At 40.1% G+C, this 14,197-nt stretch overlaps 1 protein-coding gene across 1 annotated transcript in view; it reads right to left on the bottom strand.

Annotated features, from left to right (window-relative positions):
* Positions 1–333: 333 nt before the first annotated feature.
* Positions 334–14,197, bottom strand: part of LOC123324871 (cytochrome P450 3A12) — a 17,045-nt gene continuing 3,181 nt past the window's right edge. The window contains exons 2-6 of the mRNA XM_044915283.1: positions 12,512–12,578; positions 9,253–9,413; positions 7,170–7,396; positions 1,717–1,879; positions 334–522 (exon numbers count right to left, since the gene is read on the bottom strand). Of these exons, the coding sequence (XP_044771218.1) occupies positions 427–522; positions 1,717–1,879; positions 7,170–7,396; positions 9,253–9,413; positions 12,512–12,578 (714 nt within the window). The 3' untranslated portion in view covers positions 334–426. The remainder of the gene's footprint in view (positions 523–1,716; positions 1,880–7,169; positions 7,397–9,252; positions 9,414–12,511; positions 12,579–14,197) is intronic.

Here is a 14,197-nt window from a genome sequence, read left to right as displayed (position 1 = left end):
ACTGGCTCAGTGTGATAGTTAATGTAAAATATTCAAAGTAAGGCATATGATATAAATGTCACTAGCACAGTCATGACACTAATTCTTGTTTTCATTAAAGTTTGTTGATAAAATTGTTGAGAAAGTTTTATTCTTGATCGGTGCTCAGGGGAGAAGTTGGTACTAACTGGGGGTAGTCTGTGTGAACCAGACAGGCTGAGTCTACATCTCTGGAAATTATTACCACCTCCTTCACTCTCCACAATCTATAGTGCTCCACACAGACACCAAAAAAGTCAAATGAATGTATGGAATCCCTAGTCATCCATCACGGGCAGTACATGAAGGCCATCTTCGTTTCTGGGTTTTACTCACAAAGGAAATTGAGGTCTCTGGTGATCTGGGACACAGCTTCTTGAAGAACAAAGGGGAAGTCTTTAGAGAAAGTCAGGCTCCACTCATACTCCCATCTCTTGGCTCAACCTTGAGAACAATGGGTTTTTCTGGGCGAAGTAACCGTTGTGAATTTAATTTCAGGGGGATCTGCAACAGTTAAGCATATGAGAACCAACAAATGAAACCCTGCCAACAACAGAAGCAAAGCAAGCAAGATACATGAAGGACAATAATGCATTACAAACATATAAATACTATTTTTAGATTCATCTATCTCTGATTCTTTAAAATTACTCTGTAAGCTGTCAAGACTGGAGCATGGAAGCATTCATCCATCACTCTTTCAACAGAACATCTATTGAATACTTACTCTGTACCAGGCTGGAGACACACTCATATTGGCTTGTGTTCTTTTTTTATTTTAATTTTAAGGAAAAAGGATGAGTGTTTAAAATTTAAAACAGATTCTTAGCCATTATGGCAAACAATTTTGAAAAGTGCCAGAGTTAATTTTCTTTCTTTTTTTTAAATTTTATTTTATTATGTTAATTTTCATATGTTGAATACTGAGTGTTTATTACACATTTTATTGTGTGGACATCCACACTGCTAAACATCCTGTCACCTCTGCCATGGAAACATCCATTCATGATGACAGATTGGGATGGGATGGGAGCACAGCCTGACCAGAGCCAGGCTCGCGGAAGGTGGAGCCAAGTGGCCAGGATGGCCTGGACCCTGGGAGTCCTTCACATCAGGCAGACATGCTTCACACCATTGAGTCTCAACCTTGCTTGCCCTTGAGAATCATGGGGGCACTTTTAAAGCCACACTCTGGGAGAATTACATTAGAGTTTCTGAGATGACCTGGGCATCCAGATTTTTAACAAACCCACTGATTCCCATGTACAATGAGAGTTTGAGAACCTCGGTCACCAGAGTATCTGTAAGTTATGGTGGAGAAGAGGATCCTTCAAAAGTCACATCGTGGTTATCACTGCACGTCATGACTATGCACAACATGTTCCCTTCCTTTCAGTGGACTTGAAAGAAATTTAAAATACTGCTCAAGATCATAGGTCTGTGCATAATGATGTCACATGAATTGTACTGACTACATGACCCTTATGGTTGGGTGGTCATAAAGCACAGATGTGGCACTCAAGAGCTGAAGTAACTTTCAAGGTCACAGATGACTCCAGATAGATTCTCTGGCTGATAGAACAAATTACTAAGGATAAATGAGCCCCCCCCCCCACACACACAGACCTTTATTCCATATCTCTTAGTTTAAAAAAAAACCGAAAAAACATTCTTTTTGCAGAAAGTTCTCTCTCTGACCTGTGTTTCTTTACAAGGTTTGAAGGAGAAGTTCTGCAGGACTCTGACCAGGGCAAGTTTCATGTTCATGATCGCAAACCTCATCCCAAGGCAGCTTCGGGGTCCAGTTCCAAAAGGCAGGTGTGTATAAGGATTTATGTTGTCCTTGTTCTTCTTACTGAACCTGGCTCCACATTACAAGTTGGAAACAAGTCAGTGAAACATAAAAACCACGAGACCTATATATTCAGGGTTCTCAACCGGGGTACATAAGAAATTTTGATGGGCTGGTTACTGAAACCCTGGTATGCTTATCTGCTGTGACAATTATAAGCTACAGGTCATTGGATACCCCTTCCCCTATGAGAGCATTCAGTCTTGTTGAAGAGATGAGAGATGAATGCTTTTGAAAAGATTTATCTTAAACACTAGAATTATATTCAGGGTGATGAGATGTTCACACTCTGAAAGGCAAGCAAGAAATGAGCCTGACTGAAGGTAGGATCCTGCCTCCACTGACTGATACTGGTCATCTATCCATGGAAAAGGGAAGCAGGAGAAATGCCTCCCATGATTTACATTGTTATTTTTTCCCTTGACTTCCCTACCCTCCCTGCTAGGACCACCCCCAACCACTTAAACAGATCAGATTTTCAGATGATTTACATAGGCACGTGATGCTATTCCACTATAATCACACTCATGGATATGAATAATCACTATAATTACTGAGTTTTTGTCTATCTGTTCCACAAAGCTATAAATTCCTTGAAGGTTAGACTTACACTTTATTCCAAATTCATTCCTCCATATTTATATCAAGAAACATGTGTATTTGGGGAAAGTGATAATGGCATTGTGGTGAGGTATTATTTAAAACTCGTTATATTTGATTCCATACAAATTTTAGGATTGTTTGTTCCAGCTCTTTGAAAAATGCCATTGGTATTTTGATCGGGATGGCACTGAAGGTATAGATTGCTCTGGGCAGCATAGACATTTTAACAATGTTTAATCTTCTGATGTATGAGCTTGGAATGTTTTTCCATCTTTTTGTGTCTTCTTCAATTTCTTTCATGAGTGTTCTGTAGTTCCTTAGGTATAGATCCTTTACCTCTTTGGTTAGGTTTATTCCAAGGTATCTTATGGTTTTTGGTGCTTTGTAAATGGAATCGATTCTCTAATTTCTCTTTCTACAGTTGCATTGTTAGTGTATAAGAAAGCAACTGATTAGTGTGCATTGATTTTGTATCCTGCCACATTACTGAATTGCTGTATGAGTTCAAGTAATTTGGGGGTGGAGTCTTTTGGGTTTTCCACATAAAGTATCATGTCATCTGTGAAGAGAGAGAATTTGACTTCTTCTTTGCCAATTTGAATACCTTTTATTTCTTTTTGTAGTCTGATTGCTGTTGCTAGGACTTCTAGTACTATGTTGAACAATAGTGGTGAGAGTGGGCATCCTTGACATGTTTCTAATCTTAAGGGAAAGGCTCTCAGCTTTTCCCCATTGAGGATGATATTCGCTGTGGGTTTTTCATAGATGGATTTTATGAACTTGAGGAATGTTTCCTCTGTCCCTACACTCTAAAGAGTTTTAATCAGGAAAGGATGCTGTATTTTGTCAAATGCTTTTTCTGCATCAATTCAGAGGACCATATGGTTCTCTCTCCTCTTATAAATGTGTTCTATCACATTGATTGATTTGCAAATGTTGAACCACCCTTGCATCCTGGGGATAAATCCCACTTGGTCGTGGTGGATGATCCTTTTAATGTACAGTTGGATCCTATTAGCTAGGATTTTGTTGAGAATTTTGGAAACCATATTTATCAGGGATATCGGTCTGAAATTCTCCTTTTGATGGGGTTTTTGCCTGATTTGGGGATCAATGTAATGCTGGCCTCTTAGAATGAGTCTGGAAGCTTTCCTTCTGTTTCTATTTTTTGAAACAGCTTCAGAAGAAAAGGTATTATTTCTTCTTGAATGTTTGGTAGAATTCCCCAGGGAATCCATCAGGCCCTGGACTCTTGTTTTTTGGGAGGTTTTTGAACACAGCTTCAATTTTATTACTGAATTATTGGCCTATTCAGGTTGTCAATTTCTTCCTGTTTCAGTCTTGGTAGTTTATAGGTTTCCAGGAAGGCATCCATTTCTTTCAGGTTGCTTAATTTATTGGCATATAGTTGTTGATAATAATTTCTAATAATTGTTTCTATTTCTTTGGTGTTAGTTGTGATCTCTCCCTTTCATCATAATTTTATTAATTTGGGTCCTTTCTCTTTTCTTTTGGATAAGTCTGGCCAGTGGTTTATCGATCTTATTAATTCTTTCAAAGAACAAGCTTCTAGTTTTGTTGATCTGCTCTACTGTATTTCTGGTTTCTAATTCATTGATCTCTCCTCTAATCTTAATTATTTTTTTTTAATAGTAGGGCTTTTTTTTTCCTAAGATTTTATTTATTTATTTGACAGACAGAGAGAGAGACAGCGAGAGAGGGAACACAAGTAGGGGGAGAGGGAGAGGGAGAAGCAGGCTTCCCGCTGAGCAGGGAGCCTGATGCGGGGCTTGATCCCAGGACCCTGGGATCATGACCTGAGCCGAAGGCAGACGCTTAATGACTGAGCCACCCAGGTGCCCCTAATCTTAACTATTTCTTTTCTAATGCATGGCTTAGGCATCATTTGTTGTTTTTTCTCCAGTTCTTTAAGGTGTAAAGATAGTTGGTGAATTCGGGACTTTTCTATTTTACTTGAGTGAGGCTTGGATGGCTATGTATTTCCCCCTTAGGACTGCCTTTGCAGTATCCCATAGGTTGTGGACCGATGTGTTTTCATTCTCATTGGTTTCCATGAAATGTTTAAGTTCATCTTTGATTTCCTCGTTGACCCAAACATTCTTAAGCAGAGTGGTCTTTAGCTTCCAAGTGTTTGAATTTCTTCCAAATTTTCTCTTATGATTGAGTTCCAGTTTTAAAGCATTATAGTCTGAGAATATGCAGGGAATAATCTCAATCTGTTGGTATCAGTTGAGATCTGATTTGTGACCCAGTATGTGGTCTATTCCCAAAACCACATTGAGATGCCACCTTACACCAGTTAGAATGGCAAAAATTGACAAGGCAAGAAACAACAAATGTTGGAGAGGTTGTGGAGAAAGGAGAATCCTCTTACACTGTTGGTGGGAATGCAAGTTGGTACAGCCACTTTGGAAAACAGTGTAGCGGTTCCTCAAAAAATTAAAAATAGAGCTACCCTATGATCCAGCAATTGCACTCCTGGGTATTTATGCCAAAGACACAGATGTGGTGAAAAGAAGGGCCATATGCACTCCAATGTTCATAGCAGCAATGTCTGCAATAGCCAAACTGTAGAAAGAGCCGAGATGCCCTTCAATAGATGAATGGATAAAGAAGATGTGGTCCATATATACAATGGAATATTGCTCAGCCATCAGATAGAATGAATACCCAACTTTTGCATCGACATGGATGGGAGTGGAGGAGATTATGCTAAGTGAAATAAGTCAAGCAGAGAAAGTCAATTATCATATGGATTCACTTATTTGTGGAACATAAGAAATAGCATGGAGGACATTAGGAGAAGGAAGGGGAAAATGAAGGGGGGGAAATTGGAGGGGGAAATGAACCATGAGAGTCTATGGACTCTGGGAAACAAACCGAGGGTTTTAGAGGGGAGGGGAGTGGGGGGATGGGTTAGGCTGGTGATGGGTATTAAGGTGGGCAAGTATTGCACAGAGCACTGGCTGTTATATGCAAACAATGAATCATGGAACATATCAAAAACTAATGATGTACTGTATGGTGACTAACATAATAAAAAATTTTTTAAAAAAGGAAATGAATGAAAAGAAAAAAAACTCGTTATATTTTGGAGAAGATACTGAAATGTTTACAGATGATATGCCTTAAAGTAATACGGAAAACAGATAAGGAATTATAATGGTGTGTGGATGGGGCAGCTGATTAGTGGGTTAGTGGTTGTTGGGCAGGTGATGGGCACATAGAGATTCATTAAAAGTATTTCATAGACTTGTCTCTATAGAATATGCTTGTGCATATGTCAAAAATTCTCCACAGTAGGGGAACCTGGGTGGCTTAGTTGGTAAAGGGTCTGCCTTTGGCTCAGGTCATGATCTTAGGGTCTTGGGATCAAGCCCCACATTGAGCTCCCCGCTCAGCGGGGAGTCTGCTTCCCTCTGGTCCTCTGCCCCTCCCCCCACTTGTGCTCTTTCTACCCCTCCCCCATCTCTCTCTCTCTCTGTTTCTCTCTCTCAAATAAATAAAACCTTTAATAAAATTATCCATAATAGGCATTTTTAATACTGCCTGGCACAGTCCCTGACACACATAGGTAAGCACTTCCTCTCGTGGCTGAATCAATCACAGACAAGTACCAGGAGTGCTCTCTGGTTTCCATTCGAGAAGCTACAGAAGAGGGAACTCCTGAGCTTATGGGAACCATCAGGTCTCCTGGTCTAGAAAGCGGATGACTTGGTCATTCTTGAGTTCTTTCAGCAAGTACTATGTGTAGATGCATTGCTAGCACTAGGGACACCATGCAACAGGAGAAGGGCTCTGCCAGCAGGGAGTTAGGGGTAGGGGCTAAACGTCTAGATCCCTAAAAAGTTCATCCAAATTTTGCTCACCAATACAATAAACAGGAAAGCACGGACTTTAGCAGAATTCAAGCTGCACCCAAAGCCACACTCTGCTCTGAATGATCAGAACAGAAAGCTCAAGAACCCTCCAAGGAGGATGTCTCAGACAGCTAGAGAGCAGATGAGTTTGCTTTGGATGACAGAGGTGGGAGCTGACACAGGACTGCAGCCACAGACAGCACAGGACCTTTGCACACCTCCGTCCTCAGGAGGTTGTTCCTCCTGCTGGCGATGTGAACTCAGCTCAACAACCTCTGCTCTCACACTACAGCTATCAGAATCTGTGGTCCAGGGTTACAAAAATGGAATGTGAGAATGTGAGGAGTAAATTCAGAGAGCTAGAGAGAGCAGAAAAACTTAAAGGGAAAAAAAAGCCCCATTTTCTTAAATGAGATAATGGTTAAGTATATTATGGTATATGCATATAATCACAAACACAAATACAGTATGTTTTTATAGCTTACTGTTACATTAAGTAAGTAGTTCAAAAAATATATAATGCCATCCTAACTTTTAGTAATCTATGTATGCATAGAAAAATATCCACAAGGACATATATCACATGATTAATAATGATGTATGTGACTGGTGATGACATTAATTTTCTTTTTTCTCAACTACAGTTTGCAAAATTTTGACAACAATGATCATTTTGTAATAAGAAAAATACTTCTAAAAATAAAAAGATGTACAAATAAATAATTGTACAACCACGTGCTTGTCATCTATACTAAGGAAATATCAGAATATCCTTCAACAGGAGGGTGGGTTCCCCTTTCCAGGGTTCCCTGTACCTTTCAGGACGGAACTCCTCAGGCTCTGGCCAGAGATCCAGGTCTCGGTGAAGAGTAAAGACCGGCACCATCACCACTGTCCCTTTGGGAATGAACACACCACTGATTTCCACATCTTTCTTACAGACCCTCTCAAGTCTACCACCGATTGGGTATAATCTGAGACTTTCATTCAACACCATGTCCAGATACTCCATCTGTAGAAGGGCATCATAAGTGGGCAGTGCCTGGAAGGAAAGAAACAGATTTTGATACATTGAGATTTGGGATCAACGTTCAACTCACTCTACACACTGCTACTGAAGAGTTAGGAACACCTAAGAATAATTTGCTTTGATAAAGGGCATTTACGGACATTTTAATGTCTACCATGTCCTTTGACCTGCTCAATGGCCCACTGACATGTGTGCAATAGTAATGACAAGGGGAGACTGCAGGGACAACCCCCTAAACAGGACCTGAATCCTTCCCAATACCAGGTATGGTTTTTCTTCCTCATGTGAACTAAAGTGACTAATAGATTGTGAACCTTAATCTTTTTAAAAATTTTTTAAAAATTCAATTTAGTTAACATAGAGTGTATTATGAATTTCAGGGGTAGAATTTAGTGATTCATTGGTTGCATATAACACCCAGTGGTCATTACATCAGGTGCCCTCCTTAATGCCCATCATCCAGTTACCTCATCCCCCACCCCCTCCCCTCCAGCAACCCTCAGTTTGTTTCCTATACTTAAGAGTCTTTTATGGTTTGCCTCCCTCTCTGTTTTTCTCTTATTTTATTTTTCCTTCCCTATGACCCTTAGTCTTAAGTGAAATATGTTGAAGTCACCGTTCCCTTTCAAAACAGGGGTCACACATCTGCACCATGGAAGAAGAATGTGCAACAGAAAATATTCCCTCTTCCACATAAACTCTTCTAGTGGAAATATCCTGCTCCCTACATTTTCAATTATATTTACAGTATTTAGAGAGAAACACTCTATTATATAAAAAGTATAAATAATTGGGGGAGACACTACTTTCTTTCAACCCAAATAGGGCAAAAGAAGGGTAAGATTGGATGCTACCAAATGTGGACACACAATTTCAGTTCTATGGAAAGTTCTATAGAGGATCAGAACCCTACTCTCAGTCCCACCCTCTGTTGCTGGAAGGGTCTCCTTGTTGTTGCTTCAGGGTTTCACTGTTTGCCAAATAAGCCACTCCATCCCCAGAGGCCAGGTCTCTTCATAAGTAGGGAACTCCAAGTTGGGCAGGGATCGGTAAACAGTGTGATCAATATGTGCCTATCACTTGGTGTTATATACATATTTTTTATTTACTTGAGAGAGGGAGAGAGTGAGAGAGAGAGAGAGAGAGATCACGAGCAGGGGTGGGGGCGGGGGGGCAGACTCCCCACTAAGCAGGGAGCCCGATGTGGGACTCGATCCCAGGACCCTGGGACCATGATCCAACCCGAAGGAAGACCCTTAACCGACAGAGCCACCCAGGAGCCCTGGTGTTATATTTAAGAGCCAACACTGTAGAGGTTAGAGGTCGATCAGGATCTAGGCACCCTGGCTCCTAGCTTGGCTTCTTCACCACTAGTTATATGATAATTTAAAACGTTATGATGTCTCTCTGTAGCCCAGTTTCCTGAGTTGTTACATGGAGATAATAGGGTTGCCATTTCATAGGGTGTGTGGCAGAGATACTCACTGTCCACCCAATAACCATGAAGACCCCCATAGTTCCCAGCCCATGGGAACTTAAGGGAAACTACTTTGCAAATCGGCTGTGAACTAATGAGATGGATGTCAGTTCAGGGCCAAACATTTGAAAAGCAAGAGAGCAACACTCTAGTTCCTTGTTCCCCAGCCAACAATTAGTCCCCAAGTTCCAGATAATGCAGGTATAAGAAAGTGGAGCCTCTTTCCCCAGTATCACTAAATAACTATATGAAGCAGACTCACCCCCATGTTGGACATGCTAATGAGTTAAAGTAAACCTTTTTATGAAAACCCACTTGGTTTGAGGGCTAATGTGTTACTGAGACATAACCAAGCCTATCCTGACTCCCTCTTCAGGTAGGTACCGCTCACCTTATTGGGGAAAGTCGCATCAATCTCCTCCTGCAGTTTCTGCTGGACATCAGGGTGAGTGGCCAATTCATACACAAGGAAGGAAAGAGAAGTGCTAGTGGTCTCGTAGCCAGCAAAAATAAAGATAATAGATTGGGCCACGAGCTCCAGATCAGAGAGAGCTAAAAGAAGCAAAGACATTTTAGCTAGAGCAGGTGAATATAAAACATCACAGTTTAGATGATGAGAAATCTACTGGAAACTCCCAATTCCCTTGGGGGGAAATGTAAAAGCAATTCAGAATCAAACTCACAGTGATTTGCACTCTGATGTCTACCTTTCAGAGCCAGAAAAGCCAGAAGTTGTCTTGATGTGCTTATTCCCATGGTCTATACTATTCTTGGCCATCTGCTCCTGCTCATGCCACCCTCTCCACCAATTTCAGGAGCTGGCATTTCTGTCTAATGCACACAGAGTTTTCTATATGTCCTTTGGAGAATCTGAAAAGGACTTCAGTCCTAAGTCACATGGGATAGCATTCTCCCCCAGGAAAATTTAAATCCTTCCAGCTAAAACAGAACTTAAATTTCTTTAGAGAGTTTGCAATGCTAAGGCTTAATTATCAGGAAAAAATGAATGATCTTTCATCTAAACATATTTGCAGGAACTTAAGAGAACACAATTGAGCTACAGATAAACTCTTGCTGCTCAAAGTGTGGGATCTGCAGCATCTGGGAACTTATTAGAAATGCAGAATCTCAAACTTCACCCTAAAAGTATCAAATCAAAATCTGACCTTTCATGAGATGTGGTGATTTGTGTGCACAACCTACCTTGAGAAGCACAGATTATACCTTTCTGAGGTCTCAGCTAATAGAAGACCTGGCACACAACTTCTCAAGTGGATGATCTCCAGTGTGTACAGAAACTATGACACAGACAAAGTGAGAAGAATGGGACAGAACTAGGATAATCCATGCCATTAAAGGAGCAGAAGAAAGAATGTGTCAATAGCAGGGTACTGGCTGGCAAGAAATATAGACAAACTGAATGCAGTGAATGGAATTAGCAATGCCTATTCAATCATGGCCTGAATCAGTCACCTTCCTTAGTGAACGGCCCCACTCTGAATATAAGTTGGCATCTCCTTTGATTTTCTCCTGGCAGAAACACAGCATGGTCATGCTCTGATCTCTTTGATCAGAACTGTATCAGGACATTTGGATACATAGAGCACTGAAATGAACTTGGCACTTGCCACAAACACATAACTCACAACGAAAAACCAGAAAAAAGTGTAAGAAAGGTCTATAGAGTTCTGATTTCCCAGTCATACTTTCTGTGATGCTGCTGTGGATAAATTCAACTATCAAATTCTTGCTCTCGATTACCATGAACCCCATGATAATCAAACTTTAGAGCTGTGCTGTCCAATAAGGTAGCCACTTGCCAGATGTGGCTATTTATATTTAAGTTTTACTTAGTTACATTAAATAGAATATAAGATTCAGATCTTCAGTGACACTAGCCACATGTCAAGTGCTCAATAACCACATGTGTGTAGTGGTTCTGTACAGAACCAAGCATATATAGAATATTTCCTTCATCACAGAAAGTAGTAGAACTAGAAAGATAGAGAGATGGTTAGATAGAATAAAAGTAGACAGAGTTATATATACTATATCTATCTATCTATCTCTCTCTATATATATTATATACTAGTGGTGTGATAGAGTAACCCCATCATTTTTCTCTAGAATCAACTGTTATATATTCAAGAATTTTGTGAGATGGTTGTCAAACCATAGATAGCTTGAAATTGACCACAATGGGAATATTTCGGTCATAGAAACAACTATAAATCAAGACTCCTTTTTTCTTTCAGATGCAAAGACCATAATTACATCACTGGTTATGGATATAGAAATATTTATCTTCATCAGTCCTGTGTAAATATATTTGATGTTCTTTGCTTGGCCCACTGAGAGGAAATAGAAACAAAGAAACCCTTGTAGCAATGAGCACTCCTAGATCCCAGATTTTGCTTTCTAAATACCACTTCTCACTAAAAGGAAACAGCTTCTTGGAGAAATGGCTGATTCCAGGGCTCATCAGGGGAAACAGAAGAGAAACCTGGAATGTCTCACACCAGAATGCAAGGAAATGCTCAGAAAATAAATGGGCAAAGGATACAGAATACTCTATGTGCTGTAATGGTGGATATACATCATTATAAGTATGTCTAAACCCACAGCATGTACAACACCAAGGGTGAACTGTAATTTAAACTATGGATTTTGGGTGGTAATAATCTGTCATTGTAGGGGCATTGATTGTAACAAAATTACCACAACATGAGGGATTTTGATAGTGGGAGATGCTATATGTAGGTGGGGCAGAAGGAATATGGGATAAATCTCTGTGTCTTTCACTCAATTTTGCAGCGAACATAAAACTGCTATAAAAAAACAAAGTCTAGAGAAAACATAAAAAAAGAAGAAGAACGAAAAAAATGGGTATAGGAGCCCACTTAAAATGGCTTCTAGAGGACAAATCTGAGAGAATTGACAATCTAAATTTTAAAAATGATGTAAGAGACTAAGTTATTAATATTAAGATCATACTGGCATATATAAATAAATATAATAATGATGATGAATGGAAAGCTCACCCTAACAATGGACTATCCTCCAAATGTAGAAGAAATGGTGGAAGCAGAAAGTCATCATTTTGCAACCATCATAGTAATAATGGTTTTAGTCAAATACCATCCATGGATGGTAAAAGTAGTAGGTGATGGTTTAAAGACAAACACCGTTATGTGCACAGTCACAAAGGCATCCTGCACAAGTTACCTCTTAATTACAAAAGGAAAAAAAAATTGGAATAGATTAAGCCAGTGAACACATGTTTAACCAAGCGTTCCAAGTGAAGGTCACCAACACTGGGGTCAGGTACCTCCTGATGTGATGAGCCTTGATGTGAATTTTCAGGCTGAGGGTCTGATTCAGTGGATCTGGATTAGGCTGGAGGACTGACATTGGAAAAAAGCTCCCATGTGGCAGACCACTGACAGCTTTGTCTATCATTGCCCTTCAAGCTAGGAACAAACTGTGGCTGTGTTCTTCTGAAAAATGCTCTGGCTACCATTTGTATCTGAACATGTGTCTTTCTTTGATATTCTGATATCCCATCTGCTAAAAATCTTCCATATACCTCAGAACCACCCCCTTTCTCTGAATCGCCCCATCAAGAGCCATCTGAACCTCTTTTTACTTACCTTTATAGGTGTCTATTTCTTTGGAATTCTGGGAGTTAATCATCAGCTGAAGAAAATCTACTTGGTGCTAGAAACAGAAAGAGATATTTCAATGACAAAAAGTCACTTGTGAAGTCAAAAATAAAACAGGGGTGCAGTACCTAAATTCTTTCCTGAGAATATGGCCCCTTTACATCCAGAAGTTACTAGTGTTGCCAGAGGCATCAATGAACAAAAATGTCCAGCTACAAATCTTTTTTTTAAATTTTTTATTAACATACAATGTATTATTTGTTTCAGAGGTACAGGTCTGTGATTCATCAGTCTTACACAATTCACAACGCTCACCATAGTACATCCCCCCCCCATGTCCAGCACCCAGCCACCCCATCCCTTCCACCCCCCTCCCCTCCAGCAACCCTCAGTTTGTTTCCTGAGATTAAGAGTCTCTTATGGTTTGTCTCTCTCGCTGGTTTCATCTTGTTTCACTTTTCCCTCCCTTCCCCTATGATCCTCTTTCTTGTTTCTCAAAATCCTCATATCAGTGAGATCATATGATACTTGTCTTTCTCTGATTGACTTACTTCACTTAGCATAATACCCTCTAATTCCATCCATGTCATTGTAAATGGCAAGATTTCATTTTTTGATGGCTGCATAATATTTCATTGTATATATATACCACATCTTCTTTATCCATTCATCTGTTGATGGACATCTTGGCTCTTTCCATAGTTTGGCTATTGTGGACATTGCTGCTATAAACATTGGGGTGCATGTGCCCCTTCGGATCACTACATTTGTATCTTTGGGGTAAATACCCAGTAGTGCAATTGCTGGATCATATGGTAGCTCTATTTTCAACTTTTTGAGGAACCTCCATACTGTTTTCCAGAGTGGCTGCACCAGCTTGCATTCCCACCAACAGTGTAGGAGGGTTCCCCTTTCTCTGCATCCTCACCAACATCTGTTGTTTCCTGACTTGTTAATTTTAGCCATTCTGACTGGTGTTAGGTGGTATCTCATTGAGGTTTTGATTTGGATTTCCCTGATGCCGAGCGATGTTGAGCACTTTTTCATGTGTCTGTTGGCCATTTGGATGTCTTCTTTGGAAAAATGTCTGTTCATGCCTTCTGCCCATTTCTTGATTGGGTCATTTGTTCTTTGGGTGTTGAGTTTGATAAGTTCTTTATAGATTTTGGATACTAGCCCTTTATCTGATATGTCATTTGTAAATATCTTCTCCCATCCTGTCGGTTGTCTTTTGGTTTTGTTGACTGTTTCCTTTGCTGTGCAAAAGCTTTTTATCTTGATGAAGTCCCAATAGTTCATTTTTGCCCTTGCTTCCCTTGCCTTTGGCTCTGTGTCTAGGAAGAAGTTGCTGCAGCTGAGGTCAAAGAGGTTGCTGCCTGTGTTCTCCTCAAGGATTTTGATGGATTCCTGTTTCACATTTAGGTCTTTCATCCATTTGGAGTCTATTTTTGTGTGTGGTGTAAGGAAATGGTCCAGTTCCGTTCTTCTGCATGTGGCTGTCCAATTTTCCCAACACCATTTGTTGAAGAGACTGTCTTTTTTCCATTGGACATTCTTTCCTGCTTTGTTGAAGATTAGATGACCATAGAGTTGAGGGTCCATTTCTGGGCTCTCTATTCTGTTCCATTGATCTATGTGTCTGTTTTTGTACCAGTACCATACTGTCTTGATGAT

The sequence above is a fragment of the Neomonachus schauinslandi genome, chromosome 5 (assembly GCF_002201575.2).
Source record: "Neomonachus schauinslandi chromosome 5, ASM220157v2, whole genome shotgun sequence".
Classification (NCBI taxonomy): Eukaryota; Metazoa; Chordata; class Mammalia; order Carnivora; family Phocidae; genus Neomonachus; species Neomonachus schauinslandi.
The sequence above is the reverse complement of the archived record's forward strand: the minus strand, read 5'-3'. Positions and strand labels throughout refer to the sequence as shown.